Source organism: Elgaria multicarinata, chromosome 6, assembly GCF_023053635.1.
Source record: "Elgaria multicarinata webbii isolate HBS135686 ecotype San Diego chromosome 6, rElgMul1.1.pri, whole genome shotgun sequence".
NCBI lineage: Eukaryota > Metazoa > Chordata > Lepidosauria > Squamata > Anguidae > Elgaria > Elgaria multicarinata.
In genome coordinates this window covers 87,454,849-87,475,496 of record NC_086176.1, presented here as the reverse complement: position 1 = coordinate 87,475,496, position 20,648 = coordinate 87,454,849, and the positions used below count along the sequence as shown (strand labels likewise).

Below are 20,648 nucleotides of genomic sequence, written 5' to 3'. Positions count from 1 at the left end.
GAAGAAGAAGAAGAAACAAACAAAAAACATTTTCTACTAATATTACTAGTTGCCTCACCCCCCCTTGATTTTGTTGAAAAAAATAAGAGCTCCTTGTGTGGGTTGTGGGGGAGGGATGTAAGAAGGACCAGTAGCAGCAGCAGGGAGAGGTTTGTGCAGCTTCATAGGCGAGGGAGAAATGCGGCTGTCTGGACAGCCTGAGGCCCTAAAAATGCCCCCAGCAACGTCACCTTACAAGTCACACAGACTCATCCCACAAACCACCGCATGTTCCTGAAATCAGGCAGCCATACCACTATTGGTAGGTTTTGTTTGGGGGTTTGTTGCTGTTGTGTGTTTTTGGGTGAACCATGCCTCCCCAGACAATACTATTGGATTTTCCGCAGTGCGAGAAAATACTGAAGTAGGGGGAATGAATGAAATCTTTATTGCTAAAAGCAGTAAGCCATCACAATTTGACATAATAAAAACAAGTAAAAAGATAAGCTAAAATAAATAAGTTAAAAATGGATAATATAGAAAAATCACATTAACATGCATTAAGAACTCATGAGTGGGGAACTAGATCAGTACGTATACCGGAACGAAATCAGGGGGAAAGCATGGATTGACATGGGAGAACTGCAGAAAACTAGTGATGTCCTGTGGGAAGTCCAAAAACTCCCTCTAACAAGGCAAGCCTATAGCACTTTAAAGCTTCTATCTGGAAGAGCCTGTAGACTTTAGCTTTCACTTGCAACCATTTTGGGCAATTCATTTTGGAATATGTAAAATAATTATGACTGAAGAATTTCTTTATAGAAATAATCCAGAAGGGTTTCTCTTACTTGCCCAGGTGGTGCCTATGAGGTGAAACAGCACCAGTTCTTTCAACACTTAGATTGGAATAGTTTGCTGAGACAGAAAGCCGAATTCATTCCTCAACTGGAATCTGAAGATGACACAAGCTACTTTGACAGTATGTTGTTGTTGTTGTTGTTGTTGTTGTTGTTGCTTTTGTGAACCGCCCAGAGAGCTTCGGCTATAGGGCAGTATAGAAATATAATAAATAAACAAGTTATTGTTGTTGATTTCAAATAATGTATGTACACAAATTGATAGCTATCCATAGCAATGAATGCATATTAAATGCATATATATGAAAATAAACGTACTACCAATTATACATACATTTTAACAAAAACAGACCAGGTATCCAAATAAATATCAATTTGCAGAAGGCGTCTGTAAGGTGGCATTCAGATGTTGAAAGGATTATAATAAGGTCCTCAATCCATTGCATTTTAGGAGTTGAGTGTTTATCTTTTCAATGTTGTAATATTATAGTTATCAAGAGGGTGCAGGCAATCCATTTACACTGACCATTCGTTAATTTCCATAAAGCAGGTCAATAATTTTAATAAAGGTGGTTCCAGTACAAAATTTACCTGTATAATAACCACCTCCTGAAAAGAAGCAACTTCTGGACTTTGCCAAAACATAAGTTTAAAAGAAACATTAGCTGCATTGCAAACCAGCAATTAGCCAAATCAGACAATTTTCTTATGAAAGAGATATTTGACAGTATGTATACTTTTGTACAGAAATAGCGTATCAGTTGTGTTTGTGTTTTACTGCCCTAGGATTTGAATTTTTAAAACAATCTTTCAATATGTTACTTTGTTGATTTATTAACATTTTTAACAAAATAAAATTATACTTTAATTAGTTTTTGAGCTATGGTAAATTCAGTAAACTTATCTGTGTATATTTTAGCTCGTTCTGAGAAATACCACCATATGGAAACCGAAGAAGAAGATGATACAAATGATGAAGACTTTAATTTGGAGATAAGGCAATTTTCCTCATGTTCACATAGATTTTCAAAAGTAAGCATTTGCATCTTTCTGCATGTATTCTGTATGTAAGTCATATCATATTTACAGTGAATGGGATGCAGAGGAGGTCAAAAAAAAGATTGTGACGTATTACTGTAGACCATTTTGCATGTACAGTTAAGGTACTTTTTATAAGCAACATGCTTTTAAATGGTCTTTCTATACTTCCATTAATTTAGTTTTGTTCATTTTAGTAGAGGCTGCTAGGGAAAAGTACCCAAACCTTCTGAAAAGTAGTATACAGATGGCCATTATGCATTTTGGTTCCTTCAATCAAATACTAAAATGGTGGTGCTCTGTACCCAATCCTGGGCTTAGACGGTCCTACTTTTCCATTCAACCCATTGAAATAGTTTGTGAGAAACAATAAGTCCTACGCAGATGTGTTCCTCTTCTAATTCACCATGTTTGCATACATGAGAATAAGAGGTCAAAACTGGAGTGATTGAAAACTAAATTTGAGATTTTAAAGTGAGAAAGTAATGGAGAGCCTGTACATAGGAAACAAAATAAGAGATGCTATTTATGACTTTGTTCACTTTCAAACTATCCGAATTAAACTTGAGAAGCTACAAATGAGATTATTGCAGTACTGAATATGTAAAGTACTGTGGGTGGTTGTATTTTAGTAGATAATTGTTTTAGCTGTTAAATGTTGTATGTTTTTTGTTGTAAGTAGCTTTGAGTTTATTTTGAAAAAGATATTTAAGAAATGTAAGAGATTATGATGATGATGCATATTCTATATAGTTTAATGTAGTTAGCACTTACTGCATTTTAACATAATCCTGTCCACTCTGTCAATATAAAGATCTTTTTTTAAAGGAAAGACAGCAGTGAATTTTAATAGTATTTTTATTTATTTATTTATTTATTACATTTCTATACCAGCCAATAGCCGAAGCTCTCTGGGCGGTTCACAAAAATTAAAATCATAGTAAGACAATCAACAGGTTAAAAGCACAAATACACAATACAATATAAAAAGCACAACCAGAATAAAATGTACCTGCTATTGCATTAATCTCTCTGAACCCTTGGGATGTGATGGGCTATAAGTATAAATAAATAAACTCAAGGGTTACTATATACCATTTAATAATGCCTTTGCAGAATATGATTCAGTGAAAGGTATTTTAAAAACAGAAATATCTGTTCCTCTTATCCATGGTTATATGTCTTCGTATCTGTAGTAATCCGTAATCCCCATTCATCTGTAGAGGCAACATAAGAATGGGGTAGTGAAAAAGCAAGAGAAGGTTTTGCTTTCCGTGTAGTGGTGTGAAACCTTTGTCATGACTTGGCAGCAGGAATCCAATTCTCAAACAGCAAAGAGCATTTAAATCTTCTTTTTCCAGATGGCTTCTGTGCATTTGAAAGATAGCGTAATACATGAATAAGCTGATAGAGATATCTTATAACTTCACTTTTTTCGTCACTGATAAGCTCAATATGCAGTTTGACAGATAAACAACTGTTTTTTATGACCAGTTTTCCCCCTTACCTAATTTTTTTAGTCAAATAATTTATTCTCATCTTCACCGTCAATTTCAGTTCACTTTTACGCTCCCCCCACCCCCTTTGCACTCCTGACTGATGGTCATTAAATGACATGCTGGGATTTTCTTTTTGATTTTCAATGGTAAAGAAGTAATCAGAGATGTGCATTGATTCTATGATCTAGAAATCCTGAAGGTATCTATAGATTTAGTTCATATAGTCAGAAGGTGAAGAGAAAGAAATGAGAATTCATGATAGAAAAGATGCTATTAGCTATCCTGTTGCTTAGCACAGGGATGAATTGAAAATCATTTTAAAAACAGAGTCTCCTGGAAATTCATTCATCGTGTGCTGAAGTCCTCTAAAACTCCAGGATACTGCCTATAAGTATTTAGAGCGTGCAGTGCTCTGCATGATATGTATTTTTCTGAAGTTCTTTTATATACAAACAGCTGTTAGCTATACATTCTTGTACCCCCATGCACAGGTTTTTAGTAGCATTGATCGAGTAACTCAAAATCAAACTGAAGAGAAGGAAGATGCAACTGAGAGAACAAAGAATGTGACACTAACAACTGCAGAATCTTTGAGTTGGAGCTCAGAATATTCTGAAACGTGAGTATTTTGTATTTGTATCCTGTCCATGGGATAACTTACCAGATATTGTCTTCATAATCATCATGTGAAACAGATTCAGCTGAGCTGTAAGGACATGCCAAAAGCCAGGCACTGACCCTCGTGAGAATTGTATCCAGTCTACTGTAATGTATTGGTTCTCTCTTTTAGTAGAAATTACTGTAAAATTAAGTACACTGATAGTTTATTTTATTTATTTATATATTTATTACCTATTTATACTGCCCAACAGCCTAAGCTCTCTGGGCAGTTTACAACTAAAACCATAAAATCCAGATTAGAACTTTGAAATCCCATAAAACCAGAATAAATTACAGTAAAGGGAAGGCTTGTTTAAAAAATATATGGTTTTAGGAGGTGTTTAAAAGCTATTACATTTTCCGCGTCCCAAACCGCATGAGGGAGGGTTTTCCAGAGGGTGGGTGCCGCTACAGAGAAGGCCTGCTCTCAAGGTTCTTCACGATAGCATTCTCTTCTCATGGGAATGACAAGCAGGGCCTCCTCTGAAGATTGGAAATGTCTCCTGGGTGTAGGCGGTCTGCTAGGTATCCTGGTCCCAAGTTGTTTAGACCTTTGTAAGATAATAGCATAACCTTGTACATGGCTTCATAGCTAACACGCAGCCAGTGCAGTTCTTTTAACACTGGTTTTATGTGGGCAGAGCTAGGTGTCCCAATGAGCACCCTAGCTACTGCGTTCTGCACAAGCTGCAGCTTCCCAACCACATACATGGGTAGCCTCACATAGAGCGCATTACAGTAGTCTAATCGTGAGGTTACCAGTGCATGAATGACCGTGGCTAGGCTATCCCTGTCCATGAATGGGCGTACCAAAGTTGATAATGGGTGCTCCGGGCTACTGAGGCCACCTGGGAGTGTTCCATTAATTCTTCTGTTTATTGCAACATCTATGAACCTTTGTGTGCTGTTTTGGCTTCAGTTTGTGTTTAATTATATTATGTAAATATCATTCCAAATGTAGGCAGCAGATATCTGCATCTGTCTCCTCTGACACTGAAAGTTCTAGGCAGCGTCATAATTCAGGGTTGCTTCCAAAATTGGCTATATCAGCTGAAGAAGAAACTCCACGTTCTGCTGGATCCCGTAAAGATCAAGGAAAGACTACATTTGTTAATGAAGAAACTATTCAAGATGAAGTGGAGGTGACAACTCCAGCCAGCACAATCAGTAGCTCCACACTGTCAGGTAGGATTCAAACAAGGAAGTATTGTTTCAACGCCACATGTTGAGAGGTCTATCTATTCTGTGTAATTGAAATGCTTTATCCTACCCAAATTCTGGGATCAAAATGTTGTCTTCAATTTCATGACACTAATGTCTTTAGGAACCACATCAGGTTTTTTAAATTAATAACTCTTGCAAGGGTGGTTTTCATTGGGATAACAGCATGCAGGGAGGGACACTTAGCCCTCTTCATTTCCTGCCTTTGCCCTGCCAAAAATTGATCCCCCAGTGTTATTAGGGACAATGCTCCCATTGGCATTAAAGGGGTCTTTTAAAAATAATGCTAATAGCAGCAGTGGTGTGGAGCCATTTTGGTTAGGACTGAAGCTGTGAAGGAAAGGATAAACCTCCGTACACACCATGGTCCTGGTAAAAATCCGCCTCATCCCGAACTGGCACCTGCTTTTAAGTAAGAAAAGAAACTTGTGGTTCCTAATGACACATTACGGAGGCTTCCATCCAATGAAGGTGAAACACATAGGAATGCACCCTTAGTGTCATGTATAATTTGGCCCCAAGAATAACAAGTTTTAAAGCATTTAACAATGTTAAGTTTGTTTTTAATGGACCCCAGAATTGTTGTTTTCAAATGGATACTATTGTTTTTATACTGTTGTTTTTATGTTTCTGATGTTTTTTAAAATTTTGTATACTTTTTAATGTTTACCATTTTTAACTGTTGTAAACCGCCCAGAGAGCTTCGGCTGTGGGGTGGTATATAAATGAAATAAATAAATAAATAAAACAAGTTCACCTTGCAAATACTGATGTGAAGGGTTTAGGATGGTGGGCAGGTGGGGATTTAAAGTGGTAGAACAACAACAACAACAAAAAATCTGAAATCTGAATCCAATATCCTAAACTGGCTTTTTGGACTAAATTTTTTATTCTCCAAAATGGGATGTTTGCAAGGCATAACACATCTTTCTAAATATGCATAGCCTATCTCTATTGTGATCTACAACAAAATAGTTCAATGGGTTTCCCGTAATTTCCTACTTGAATTTAGAGAGGAACCTGAGTTACTGTACTTCTGGTGTGGTTCTCAATTGTGAAGCAGTTGTCTGAATAATCTACCTTAGAGCACTGATCAACAGGATTGATGCTTGATAGATGAAGGACTCTTGTCTTGGAGCCCTCCGTGTATGATCAACCCTGCCCAACAGGTGGGAGGAACAAGAGAGGCTTGTTCACCTCCGTTTCTTCCCTAACCACATTTTGAGATAGACTGGCTCTGAGGCTAGACAAGCTCATCTGGCTTACAGATTACCCAATTTTTGTTAATAAAATCTCTTGTTCTTTGATGCAATTATTTCCAATAGAGCAGAATGCAAATCATCAAACCCCCCCATAGAAAGGAAATTTTGCATAAAGGAGTATTATACATTGGGTTCCTTGCTGGACACAATTTAGTTGTAGGTGTCTTTCATAAACAATTAAGCAACCCATGTTATATCTAAATTATGCAGTGCCCGCCTAGCTGTTAGCTCCTTTCCTTATCAAGATGATCTTTATTCATTCCCTAAAGTTATATCTCTGGGTGGTACAGACACAAAAGTTAATCATAGTTTTTGAGATCAGGTTTGGTCTGCATGATCACATGCTTCCTACTTTCCTTCCCATCTTCCACATAAATTCTCTGTCCCTTCTCTATCACAGTTTGATGTAGCATCTGCCAGTTACCAATTATGGTTAAATTCATGCTAATCTAGCACAATTAACCAGGGTTGTGATTGTTAGTTGTAATACTGCATTGAAGAGACCCCTCCCCTTTCATGCACTGAATCGTTACTGATCCCTAGACAATTTTAGCAATTATGCCAGTACTGGTCCTAATATTTTATTGCTTTAAATTTTTGCCAGAAAAATGATTCTTCAACTTCTTGTTTGATTTTCTCCAGATCTTGGTTTGCTTGTTCCTTCAATTTTTTAAAATTCTTTTCTTTTGTACAGTTGGCAGTTTTTCAGAGCACTTGGATCAGATAAATGGAAGAAGTGAGAGTGTGGACAGCACGGATAATTTCTCAAAGCCATCCAGTGAACAAGCATCTCATATGGCTCGTCAGCGATTAGAAACTACAGAGAAAAAGAAAATATCTGGAAAAGTCACAAAGTCCCTCTCGGCCAGTGCTCTGTCCCTTATGATCCCAGGAGGTAATGATTATGATTTTAACTATGAAGTTGATGCTTATATGTGCCGTTTTTCTCTTTATGCTGTGTGATCTCAATACAGTTTTTCTTGCATCAAAAAACTTGCATCAAAAGGTTCATTGTTTTTCTTGGCATTTACCGTAAATCTGTAGTAATAAGTTTGCAGACTTAATAATTTCTACAGATTCAGGGTACATGCGAAGGAAAATGTGGACCTCTGTGACTGATATGGTAACGAAGTGCCAGATCTGTGCAACGTATTGACTGGGTTCACACCATACAATAAGCCACAGTGGGTTGTGAACCATGGCTTATTGTGTTGTGTGAACCCAATCATTGTTAGTCCCATTTAATTTTCTCCTTCATAATACAGTAGAACAGAAAAACAATTTTGTAATACAAGTTTCAAACATTTACTTGATTTTATGTCTACACTGCATCTATAGAGTTTATCATACAAAGGGAAATAATTTGTTTTATTTTTTCACCTAAGTGTGACTTCTACATAGGTGGAGTTCAAAACATGGAAGAGGGTTTAACATTGTCAAAAAGCTTATAACCCTCTAAATAGGTATCCCCCCACCCCCGGGTAAAAGATACAGAAATTGTAAATGTTTTCGGAAAGTATCTGGGTAGCATTTGTGGGCATTTCTTAAACACTAGCTATGTTTCAAGTCTGTGTATATGCATAAACTCAGGATGTGTTCTTAAATAGAAAACCATTTTTTCCAGATATATTTGGGGTGTCTCCTTTGGGAAGTCCAATGTCCCCCCATTCCGTGTCTTCTGACCCCTCATCCTCCAGAGATTCTTCTCCAAGCCGTGACTCATCAACTGCGTCTGCAAGTCCTCACCAGCCTGTCATAATTCACACTTCAGGCAAAAAATATGGATTCACTATCCGAGCAATCAGAGTATATGTGGGTGATAGCGACATCTACACAGTTCACCATATCGTTTGGGTAAGGTTTTTAACATTTGCTTGTGTTGTAATGTTTGAAATAGGTATGTTTTCCACTTACTGTTACAAGTAGACATCAGATGATGGCAGGTATAGCATTAACATGCTGGCATTCTAGAAAGTTATCTGTCTCTTCTTGCAGTCTGACAGAGTGTTCATTATATACTATCCAAGATTAAGACCATGAGATGTTCTGTGCAGTGCTTAGCACGTTGTTGTTGTTGTTAATTTGCAAATGCAACAATTTAGAAACTAAAAACAAAATGAATGCCTTTTGTTCCCTGACCGTGGTAGGTCTGTCCTTCCCTGCCAAGTCATGCTGGAAGTTGTAGGCTTTTCTTCTCTGGATGCAAGGGCTGTGTGAGATCTGGTGACTGCTCTGTAAAATGACTACCAAAGTCTCAGACTTCCGAAGCTGAGGCCGAATCTTGCACAGCCCTAATCCCTAGTTTCAGCCTACGGCTGTATAAATAAATTGGTAATGTAATAAATATACCTGTAAAATAAATAAAAAAACTTTGTAAGAGGTGTGTATTTTAAAAGGGGGGAAGTATAAACAGTTCCTGAGAACTTCCCTTACACAAACCCATCTAAATGAAGAGTAATTTCACAATAGCTTGCCAATCTTGATTGGATAGAACAGAGGCTGGGTAATTTAAGGCCCAGATGTTTTGTCCTATAATTCCAGTCATGTCTCACCACTGGCTATGCTGGCTAGGGCTATGGAAACTGTAGGCCAGAACATCTGGAAGGCCACAAGTTGCCTCTCCCTGTCATAGAACCAAGCAGGAAATCAGTCCTTTATGATCTATTTGCAGCTAATCAGATGGATTTGGTTAAGGCACCACAGTTTCTGTGTCCCAGTGCTTTTAACTTCTCTAACCCAATGAATCAAGTCTTCTTTTCCATCTTGTCTTTTGCAGAAAAATATTATACAATAGCAAAATCTTTAGGAACAAGGTTGAATTCTTTAGTAATCATGATCTTCATAATGACAATTCAGTCAGTGTTACATTGATTTTAAAATTGAGTTATTCATTGTATGAAGAGGTTGTAGAAAAAGGTAATTAATATCTTGCAATCTCTTCATGTAGTAGGTCCCTAATAGGTGAAAGAAGTTGTATTGAATAAATGTTGATGAGGGTTCATCACAAGTCAGTCTGAATTAATACATTTGGTTATATTAAATTTAAAAGTTTTATGAAAATGAATTTGGACCTCTCAGCAGCTTTCAATACCATCAACCATTGTATCCTTCTGGATAGGCTATCTGGGTTAGGATGGGATGGGGGTGCTATGTTGCCATGGACAGAGAAAGCCTTGCAACAGTTATTCACATTCTGATAATCTCCAGTTTTGGATTATTTCAATGTGTTATACATTGGGCTATCTTTAAAAATGGTCCAGAAGCTTCAGTTAGTCCAAAATAAGGTGGCTAAACTGCTAAATGGGACTGGCTGATGTGACCATTTTATTTCTGTACTTTGCTATCTAACTTGCCATTTAGAGCCCTAAACAGCTTGTGTTCAAAATGCATCTCCTCCATATTTACCTACCTGGATACTAAGGCGATTGTTTGAGGTATTCCTCCAGGTACACCTGCCAAATAAGGCAAGGTGGGTGCTCCTTTTCAGTGGTGGCACCCTGTCTATGGAATGCCTCCTTCTGCTGTGTGGTTGTGTTTCTACAACTAAATAGGAAAAAGAACACTACTGGTTCAAAAAAAATATACCTTTTTTTCTTCCTTTGCTTCCTAGAATGTTGAAGAAGGAAGTCCAGCTTATCAAGCTGGATTGAAGGCTGGGGATCTCATCACACATATCAATGGAGAGGCAGTACATGGCCTTGTCCACACAGAAGTCATAGAACTGTTATTAAAGGTATATATTCCAGAAATCTGTATTGTAGACTTTGTCAATAGAGGCTTTTTGCTCTGGGAGCTAATTTTTTTTTACTAGAGGTAACACCTTGTGTTATCCAGGCTTAAAGATGATTCACCCTCGTCTGCAGAGATAGCAACGAGATATAGCCATGAGTTCACAAATTCAGTGGACTTTTGATCTCCGCTAGAATATTTGTAGGTAACATCACACACCTTTATCTCATGGCATATGCTGGGATATATGCTGGGATATATGGCAAAATCACAGCATATAAATCATGGCAAAATGGGTTGGCAAAATCATGGATATAAATTTATATTAGCCTATAATTTAAGCAATTTATAAACATTATTTCTGAGTTAGTTGACCATAATTTTAAATAGAACATAATGACATCAAAAAGTTTCACTGAGAATTTGTTCAACTTCTAGAAGTGTCTTTCACATTTAACTCTTCTTTGAAACTAGAGGAGATATTATAATAATCCTCCTTTATTTACCCTGGGCATCTGGTGCTGGTTCTAAACCACGAACATTTGGCTAGTCAAGTGGAACATTTTTAGAAGCCTAGGGATTAGTAAAAGCGCTGAAACATAATAAAACTGAGGCCTGAGTGTTCCCCTCATGGCGATGGGAGAAGCAGGCAGTGAGGAAGCATTCCCAAGTCAGTAATCATATTTCATCCTCATGTTTCTTCTAACGTGTGACAAGTGCCATGGCTGTGTTAAAGGAGGCATTCAGCAGATGGCCCTTTCAGTTACACACTGTTTTTTTCCATGTTAACTGTCAAGCACATCCTGGACAGAGCTTTATTTTTGTCCTTTAGAAAGACTAGATGGGTTTGTCATCCTGTATAACTTTGCTAGCTATTTTCTTCAGGTATTGTTCAGATGACTTGTAGATACAGCATCAATCCAGCAGGTGGTGAAAGATGGACCTACATATTTAACTGAGCTTCTCACTGAGAGCAGAACCAATTTTCTCCACATGGCAATGGGAATTTTAACTCTCCTGAAAATATATGAAGATGTTATGCTCTGCTCCTACTCTATATTCTGTATGAATCAGAAAGCACATTCATATATTTGCATCAGCTACTTCTTGGATTCTAATTCTGTTGGGAAGATTCTTTGTATTTTTTTAAAATACATTCTTCATACTGAGCAGTGTGTGAGTTTAGGTACTTACCATCTAAAAAGGTTTTTCTTTAAAAAATTGCCTTTTAGAAAAATAAAAATCCAGAAATACATTCTTACTACTTTTGTGATTGAATGTATGTTAGGCGAAATTACGCACTCCCGTTAGCCCATGGATGTAATTGGGTGGTTCTGCTAATGTGCAAAAAGGTAATTTACAGAGAGATCCATGCTTACGCACAGCCATCTGCATAGTGCTAGAGCTGGAAATCTGTGTGTTTTCTGACAGCAGCCAAGATTATGTGACTCAGTTCCACGAAGAAAATATATGTTGCTTTCCTACCAGAGCAAGATCCTAACACATAAAATACAGAGCATATTTTAAAAATTACTGCAGTTTATATTCATTTCCACCCCCACCCCACCCCCAATGTTTGGCAGGACACATGGAACTTCTTTAGGCATACCCAAAGGGCTTGGGCATAGCCACTGGCATTTTTTTTACTTGCTTTCCTTTGAATAGCAGACTTCCCCCCCCTTGACCCCCCACCCCTACACCATATCACAATCTGTTTCAGAAAGTCCTCTCAGTTTCAAAAGAGATTTTTTATGCAGAAAATGGGACTGGTGAATGAATCTAAAGCTCCCTTGTGTGTCTGACGCTAGTTTTGCAGTTGTTTGGATCCAGACCACTGCTTTTCAGCTCCCCTAATGATCCTTTGGAGTTCTACAATTGATTTAACTTGTAATACAAAACATAAGTGAAAACTACAAGCAGGGGGGAAAGCCTTGCTCACTCTAAAAATCTACACCTAAAATTGACTCATTCAGTGAAAACATGGCCTAAATGCCTCCTTCATGAGCAGTAGCATTCAAAGAGGTAATCTCAGTCAATACATAAACCCCATTACATTTTACTGCATCATCCAGGTTACAGTGTCGTGCTGTCAAAGAGCAGGAGTGACTAAGATTTACTCTCAAAAGGCCTTATAGTCTAATATAATAAAACAGATGGCTTAGGAGACCAGTAAAAACGAGTGAAATTGCTAGTGAATCTGAAGTAGGGGAAATGTATTTTTCCTGACCATGTAATAGGACTCGTCCTCTGATTCAGTTATTCCATATAAAAGAAAATAGTACAGTGAAAACTTACTCCTTGAACGTTCTTATTTGACAGAGTGGCAATAAAGTATCAATTACTACAACTCCTTTTGAGAATACTTCAATAAAAACAGGACCAGCTAGAAGGAATAGCTATAGAGGTCGAATGGTTAGACGAAGTAAGAAAACAAAAAAGAAGGAGAGTTTAGAAAGGTAAGTTGTGGTTGCCTAATTAATACAGAATAAATGTGTAACTTTTGTGGAAACATGCTTCTCTCACTTTACAGATAGCTTTTCATACTGGGCATGTCTAGACGGGGCGATATCCTGGGGATTGCCCTGGGATCATCCTTGTGCATCCAAATGATGCACAGGAGATCCCAGGGGCAGGGAGGGATGATCCCTCCCATGCCCCGGGATATGACCCTACAGTTTAATTCCAGTTTTTCCCACAGTCTTGGGTTCATGGGCACCCGTCCCGTTTTCGTCCCGACTCCTTGTGAGTAACTGCGAGGATCCGGGACCCGGGCATGGGGCACGGAGCTACTCAGGAGCTCTGTGCCCATCGGGGGTGGGGTGGGGTGAGCGGGAGATTTTTGATTTTTTAAAAACTTACTTTTTGCATAGGAGTGCTCCTGTGCTAATTTTCGATTGTAAAAATTGGTGAGCGCAACATCCTCTTCCTCCTGGGACATTGCGCGCACGTGTAGACGAGGGGGCCGATCTTGCAATCATGACATCATACTCCTCCACCCCCCTCGTCTAGACATGCCCACTGTCTCTCCCCTATCCAAATAGGTTGCCATATACAGTCTTATCGGCATGAAATACCTTCCCAATCCCATTCAACTAGTTATTCCTGTCTATTTATTTTAAAAATTCTCTAAAAACTCCCACGATTAGATGGCATATAGACGTTACAATCTTACAATATATATTGTTCTATATGCCTGACTTCTTGAGGGTAAAGGATATGTTTTTAAAGCCAAGATAATACTGAGACATCCTGCTTTAACCCCTAATATGTTGTTAGGAGCCTGTGTTTTACAGAATAGTTCTTGTCTTCCCATTAGGAGAAGATCCCTCTTCAAAAAGCTGGCTAAACAGCCATCACCCCTTCTTCATACTAGTCGGAGTTTCTCCTGCTTGAACCGATCGCTCTCATCGGGGGAGAGCTTGCCTGGCTCTCCAACTCATAGCTTGTCCCCCCGATCACCAACACCGAGCCTCCGCTCCACCCCTGATTTCCCCTCGGGTGAGTATTTGAGGACAGAAATGTCCACTCCAAGGGAAGAGTGATGTTCGCACACATAGGCAGGCTTTCTTAGTCAGTTCAGTGGAGGGGGCACATTTAATTACAGAACTTAACTTTTAAAAAGAAAACACACCACCTTTAAAGGCTAATGTAAAGGAGTCAAGGCTGGCCTTGTATATTCTTCAACTAGCAAATGTTGGTCTAGTGCAAGCTTTATTGCACAAGCTATTTTGTATTTCTTTTTCGCTTCATTGCACAGAGTATTTGTTAGAGATGAATATAGCTGAAAATTCTCTACCGCAGTAGTCCAAAACTCAAGCGTAATCACACTATTAAAGCTTCTGAAAGAGCTGCATATATTATTCAACCACATACAGTGACTTGTGTTAGCTCTATATTCATATCAGCTACAGGAGGCCAGTATTATGCCAAATCGCATAGTTCTCTGCAGAAAAATCTGAAAGTAGGTCAAGTTCAGTTAATTTAAACTTTAAGGGGAAAGACAGGCAAAGAAGATTCAAAAGCTATGGAGATATGGCTTTTGAAAACCAATATGTTCAAGCCATAATGGGTTCAACAAATGTTTTTTCTTCCTGATTTATACATTTTATAGAAACATGTTTCATAATTTATGAAAACCATGGACTAAAGAAGATAGTGAAATTTTATTTGTTTCTCTCCCAGGTACAAATTCTTCTCAGAGTAGTTCTCCAAGTTCAAGTGCACCCAATTCTCCAGCTGGCTCAGGACATATTAGACCCAGCACACTTCATGGATTGGGTCCCAAGCTTGGTGGGCAAAGATACAGATCAGGAAGACGCAAATCAGCTGGCAGCATTCCTCTCTCACCTTTGGCACGGACTCCTTCTCCAACACCTCAGCCAACATCTCCTCAGAGGTCTCCGTCACCCTTACTTGGGCATTCTGTTGGAAACACAAAAATAACTCAGGCTTTCCCTACTAAAATGCACTCTCCTCCCACAATTGTCAGGCATATTGTTAGGCCTAAAAGCGCAGAGCCACCAAGATCTCCATTGCTCAAGAGAGTTCAGTCAGAAGAGAAACTTGCTCCTTCCTATGGTACTGATAAGAAACACTTATGCTCCCGGAAACACAGCCTAGAGGTAACTCAGGAAGAAGTTAATAGAGAGGTATCTCAGCGAGATATAACCCTTCAGAGTCTGGAGGAGAATGTAGTGGATGCCCCATCACTCACACGAGTGAGGCCTGCAGAACAAGGCTGCTTAAAACGTCCCATTTCCAGGAAGCTGGGCAGGCAAGAATCTGTTGACGAGCTGGATAGAGAAAAATTAAAGGTCAAGATAGTTGTAAAAAAGCAAGAACTGGCAGAGAAACAAGACCATTTGCAGAAAGCAAGCACTGTACATGAACTTTGTGGTGAATCAGAGAGCTCTGCTACCTCAGGCTTGGAGGAGAAAGATGGCAAGAAAGCTTTTCAGAAAGTTTTGGAAAGATCAAACCACTTTGAAAGTAAAATTGCAGCTCTTGAGACCCAATCAGTAGGTGGCATGCTAAAAGACACCCTTCAAAAGAATGCAGGCTTGAGATCAAATGATTATATTGCTTCAGATACACACACACTATGTCATGGGCCTCTGCTTAATGAACTCAGTCATTTGTCTTATGACTTCAAAAGAATTTCTCCTCCATGTACATTACAAGATGTTCTGCCTCATTCATCTGACAAGATGCCGAATGGAAAAGGAGAAAATGCAGATAAAACTGCACCAACAAAAGAATTTGTCAAATTCGAAAGATTAGATAATAAGCTTGCAAATATTGATTATCTTCGGAAGAAGATGTCCTTTGAAGAAAAAGATGACAGCCCCTGTCCAGCAGTAAAGTCCAAACTGACATCAAATGTACATGAGTGCCATCAACTCAATGCAGTCAGACCTATAAATATGCTGCAGGATTCAAGCTCAGTTGCTGAAAGCAGATCATTTATCAGCAGTGTTCACGCTACTCAGATTAGCTCTGTTCCTTTTGTTCCTCTCAAAGCCTTGAATGGCCGAACAGAAACTGGTATGGAGAAATCAGCCCTGATTTCTACAGAGTCACCTGTCCGAAAGAGTCCTTCAGAGTATAAGCTAGAAGGAAGGTCTGTGTCATGCTTGAAACCAATTGAAGGCACATTAGATATTGCTTTACTTTCAGGGCCACAGGCTTCAAAGACAGAAGTGTCTTCATGTGCATTCCCAGGAGGCCAAAATTCCAAAAATGATGTCCTACTACTCACATGCCAAGGTGGTAGCAGTGTGAAGGTTGAGCCATCGTGTCAGAAAGAACAGCCACCAACCTTCCAACAGACCAGTCCTCAAAAATGTGATGTACTGGAGTTCCAGCATTCAAAGCCAAATAAAAATAGTCAAAACTCACCAGCAATATCTGTAACCATTGAACAGCAATCAGAAAAAACATTGTCCAATCTCAGTGCTCAATATGAACCTTCTATAAAGATGTCGAACCAAAAAAAAGAGACAATCCAAATTAGTGCAAATGAGTCTAAATCTAGCAGCCTCCAAAACCAGAGTCCTGCCTTGACAACCTGCAAGCCTGCCCAAGCACTTGGAAATCCTGAGAAAGCAAAACGAAAAGAGAAGAAAGCCACCAAAGAAGTGCCTGACAACCACACGAGAGCTCAACGGAGTAATGCTGTTCTTCTAGAGAAGCCTGAGGTAACTGAAGCTTCCTCAACAAAGAGACCTGTGACAGAAGTGTCCCCAAATCAGGACTCTAAACACCTGCAGAGATATTCATTTGATTTGACTGCACAGCTACAAACATGTGGAACAGCAAAAGTACAGGTTACAAGCTCAAAGATGAAGTCCAAAGATATCAAACAATCTGCAAAAGAGAATGTTAGCACCAGTGGAGAATCTTCAGGAAATGAATTGGGCATACAGAAAGCATCTTCCAAGCCTGATGTTTCAATTCTCCAAAAGTCTTTACAAGCGTCACTTCTCCAAAAGTCAGATTCTAATGCTGCTAAAATGGAAAGAAATCTGGTTGGCCTAACTGCGCAGAAGGACAGTCCTCGGGACCTGGGGGCAAAAGAGCAGAAGCACTCCAAATGTGCACAGCCTCCACCTGGTGGCAAAGAGCTCAGCTTTGCTCCTAGACAGCAAGGTAGCAATTCTGATATTCCTGCTGTAAAAGAATCATTCAACAGGCCATCTGTCAATGATGTTCCTATGTATTACAGTAACCAAGATAATCTCAGACCTCCATCATATATGGAAAATAGCACTGTTAAGTATAGACAAGTCCCGGACTCTTGTTCCTATAAATTAAAACATGCTGACAAATTAACACAAAAACAAATGGCTACAAATGTAAAAGAAAAAGAAACTGGTGTTGAGGCTTTGGCTGGTTTTCGAAAGGAGGACAAAAACATCAGTAAGACTGCAACAGAATCTTTTTCATGCTCTTCAAGCTCTCAAAGAAAGCTAAATAATGAGCATATCCAGGTGGAAAGGCACCAGGTCGGAGAATGTGGGTCAGAGCCCTCAATCCAAATCAATAGCACCATACCTGAAAAATCTCTTAAATCCTCTAGTAAAAGCCAGACGACAGCAGTAACCCCAGATAACACTAAGCAGTTTCAAAGGCAAGGGATGGCAAGCTTAAGCGACCCTGTTGATCAAAAGCCATACCATATTCGCAACAAGCAAAGCACGCCTCTGAAGGTATCTGCTGTCAAAGAATGTCCCGTCCTGAACAAACAGGTGGACAAGGGCCCGAGCAATCAGACCACCTCTGCCGAAAAACAACCGGAAGGGAAAAAATGCACAGATGCACTTTATTTTCAGAATGACCGTGGGAAATCAGACTCTAGCCTTTCCCTTCCCAGCTGTGATGCCAGAGGAAAATCCGTGGAAAAGGCAGTCATGGGCAGCAAGAACCTTCAGGACACTAAAGGAAAAGGACACATGAATCAGAAAGAACTAGCAGAAGGGGGCAAGCCGCAGGCAGCAAAACACTCCTGCCCAGCTGCTTTGCAGAGTTCATGTCACACAGCTGCAATTACTGCAAAGCAGCTTGACTGCTCATCCAATTTCCATGAATCTAGACAGGGAGTTTCTGTTTTGCCTTCAGCAAAGGCTAAGCTAGGCTCACCAGAACCTCTGGGAGTGAGCTGCAGGGAAGTGAAAAAACACATAAGCTCCTCCATAGCAGATGGCAGGGCAGAAATGACTAAAAGTGTTTCACTTTTGGGCTTGCACTGTACTCCGTCCCCCGTGGACGAGCATATTCCCAACTCAGACTTAGGGGGAAAGCCCAGAAGCCAAGAGAGGTCTCGCTCTGCTAACACTGTGGACATAAAGGGGAAAGACCCCATTCTGCCTCAGTCCTCTGCTGTAAGAAAACAGAATGTAGGTAAAGATTTGCCAAAGTCAGGGACTTCCGCTGACTCTCTCAGTGCACTTTCATCTGACAAAGACTCTGCCCGGCAGAGGCGAGGAAAAGACACCTCGCGAAGTAGCCCTCACAAAAAAAATTCCCAATAGCAAGACTTGCAAGTAGGACTTCTTAGTTGAAAATCTAGAGTCTTGACTTACCTTCAGAAATCAGCACTGTGTAGTATTTTCTTGCAGAAAACAATTCAGCTCCACTTAAGCAGGGTGTGTAAAAAAAAAAGACTTGTTTTTTCCCTCAAAATGCCTTCCCAAATGTAACCGGTTAAACTGTTACCATATTGTATTTGTACAAAAATACTTTTACAATTTGAAAGACATGTTGCGGGGGCAACGGCGACAAGTTTTTTGTAAATACCTGGTAGTGTGTTCAATTCTGAATGTAGAGTATCCACTTTGCTGCTGATTGCGTTGTTTACTCTTACCTTTTTAACGATAGTTGCTTTGCCACTGTTTTGCCATAATCTAAGAAGAAACTTGGCCCTAGGCTTAACCCACAAACATACTGGTCTGATGAGAGGAAAGAGTTGCCCCATTTTGTACCTGTTCAGAATTCTACACGTAAATGTACAATTTAAGAAATTATAGATCTCGTGGCTGTCAGTGAGTTTAGATGTGCATTTTAAGAGACAGAGGTTGATAGTATTGTAACGAGCTAGATTTACTACTTTAAATAGATGACCTAACCACAGCTCTTTAATGCACAATGTCTGCCTTTTCGTTAGGCTATGCCGGTATTGGGGAAGGGCAAGAGTCTTCGCCCCCCCACCCATTCAGAGGATAGTTTTCTGGTAATGTGAAGTTGTGTTCACCTTTCCTTCATCTTATCATAGGCTGAAACTTCAACATGTTTATGGGGACCTTAGTTTCTGTTGTCTTGATTCAAATATTTATTTACCATCAGGCCTTTCTGGTGTGAATCCCATGCAGAAGCACATACCACAAACTTCTAAACCATTTTTCATTTACACTAACGAAGCATCTTTAGTATCATGATAGGTAGATTTGAATATTTAGTGGCTCAGCTTACTTTTCTACTTTATGACAAAAGTGGTGAAGTGTGTGGGGCAGGCATTTTCCAGTGTTGTATCTAGATAATATTCCCAGCACTTGATAAAATATTTAATACCTGGCTGGGGCCTTATGTTGTAGATTAAGCTTGCTGTTTTTAGCAAGTCACCCTAGGTTTCACATTCTTTTGGAAGTACATTAAATAGCTCTAAACATTTCATATTGTGATCTTTATTTGTATGCAAAAGAAGTAAATGTAATTTTTTTTTTAATAGACACATTTTTGTAAAAAACAAACAAAACAAGAACGGGGGTGGGGGCTGCTGGAGCTATTTGGTGCTAGAATGTGAGTGTCCTTTTTACTTTTGCTAAGCCTTATTTCAATGTTGTGGATTGTGGAATATGTCTAATTTGTATGATTAAATTTGGAGCAAAAGTATTTGGTTTGGTTGGAAACTTGTACAGCAATACTCCAGAAAGATGATTACAGATAAGTTTGCTAGAGTGACTCGGATTCAGAAAACAATTTGTGAGTGGGTTTTCCGCTTCTCTCTTTCTTTACAAAAGCTCATTTAATGGTGACCCTCCTCCAGGGCACTTTTACCTGTTTCCCTAACTATATTCACCCATGCATAACACAATTATGAATTGGCTGCTTGGAAGATACTTACCAGTAAGCTAAATGCATTTCCCTGGTGGTGGTGGTGGTGGGTGAGAGGAGTGAATTAGTTTGGATTTTGTTCATTTTTAGAAGTTTTGCTAAGAAAATAGAAATACCAGCAAGTCTTCGTAATTTTCCATGAAGTTCTAATACATTCATTTACCCTTCCATTTGCTTATATATTTAAAACAACTGGAGGATTTAAAAAGAAAAAGTAAAAAGAGCAGTCCTAGCCTTTACTGTCTGTATCTCTGTACTTTGGCAATGAAATCATCGAACACTAATGCACTCCAAAATCATGACATTTCTATCTGGGAGGTATTTCATAGTTTACAGCTACTTGCATTTATAAACCTTCCACTTGTTTTCTTTAAAGCACATCTAGCTATCTTGTTTACAAATGTATCTTTTAATGTATATTTTGTATAGTGCTTTCTCACTTCTGCCAAATATTTCCCCCCATTTTGGAAGTGTAGTAGCACCTAAGCTTGCATTCATGTAGTCCCTCTTTGTTGATGTTTATCTTTCAGTGAACTGTTCAAGATTCTCTTACGTGTGTACTCTTTTGTCAGTCTGTGTGGTTGTATATTAAACTGTCCCTTTGTAGTACTTACTACTGTAGATTATCAAATTATTAAAGAAAAAAAGTTTGTTAGGATCTGTGCAATAAAGTGTTTGCGGTCTTATTTTCTTTAAGAAACCCCCATGGATGTCATAACCATTGGATATTGAATAAAAATATTTATACTTATGCAGTTGCAGAACATTGAAATAAAAATGAGCATGAAAGGGAA

At 39.0% G+C, this 20,648-nt stretch overlaps 1 protein-coding gene across 4 annotated transcripts in view; it reads left to right on the top strand.

Annotated features, from left to right (window-relative positions):
* The window catches only part of MAST4 (microtubule associated serine/threonine kinase family member 4), a 242,288-nt gene extending 221,640 nt beyond the window's left edge, over positions 1 to 20,648 (top strand). For all 4 annotated transcript variants that reach the window (XM_063127992.1, XM_063127991.1, XM_063127993.1 and 1 more), the window contains 10 exons: positions 836 to 958; positions 1,756 to 1,868; positions 3,865 to 3,992; positions 4,995 to 5,218; positions 7,211 to 7,411; positions 8,141 to 8,370; positions 10,127 to 10,249; positions 12,565 to 12,701; positions 13,562 to 13,743; positions 14,428 to 20,648. In XM_063127992.1, the coding sequence (XP_062984062.1) occupies positions 836 to 958; positions 1,756 to 1,868; positions 3,865 to 3,992; positions 4,995 to 5,218; positions 7,211 to 7,411; positions 8,141 to 8,370; positions 10,127 to 10,249; positions 12,565 to 12,701; positions 13,562 to 13,743; positions 14,428 to 18,275 (5,309 nt within the window). In that variant the 3' untranslated portion in view covers positions 18,276 to 20,648. The remainder of the gene's footprint in view (positions 1 to 835; positions 959 to 1,755; positions 1,869 to 3,864; positions 3,993 to 4,994; positions 5,219 to 7,210; positions 7,412 to 8,140; positions 8,371 to 10,126; positions 10,250 to 12,564; positions 12,702 to 13,561; positions 13,744 to 14,427) is intronic.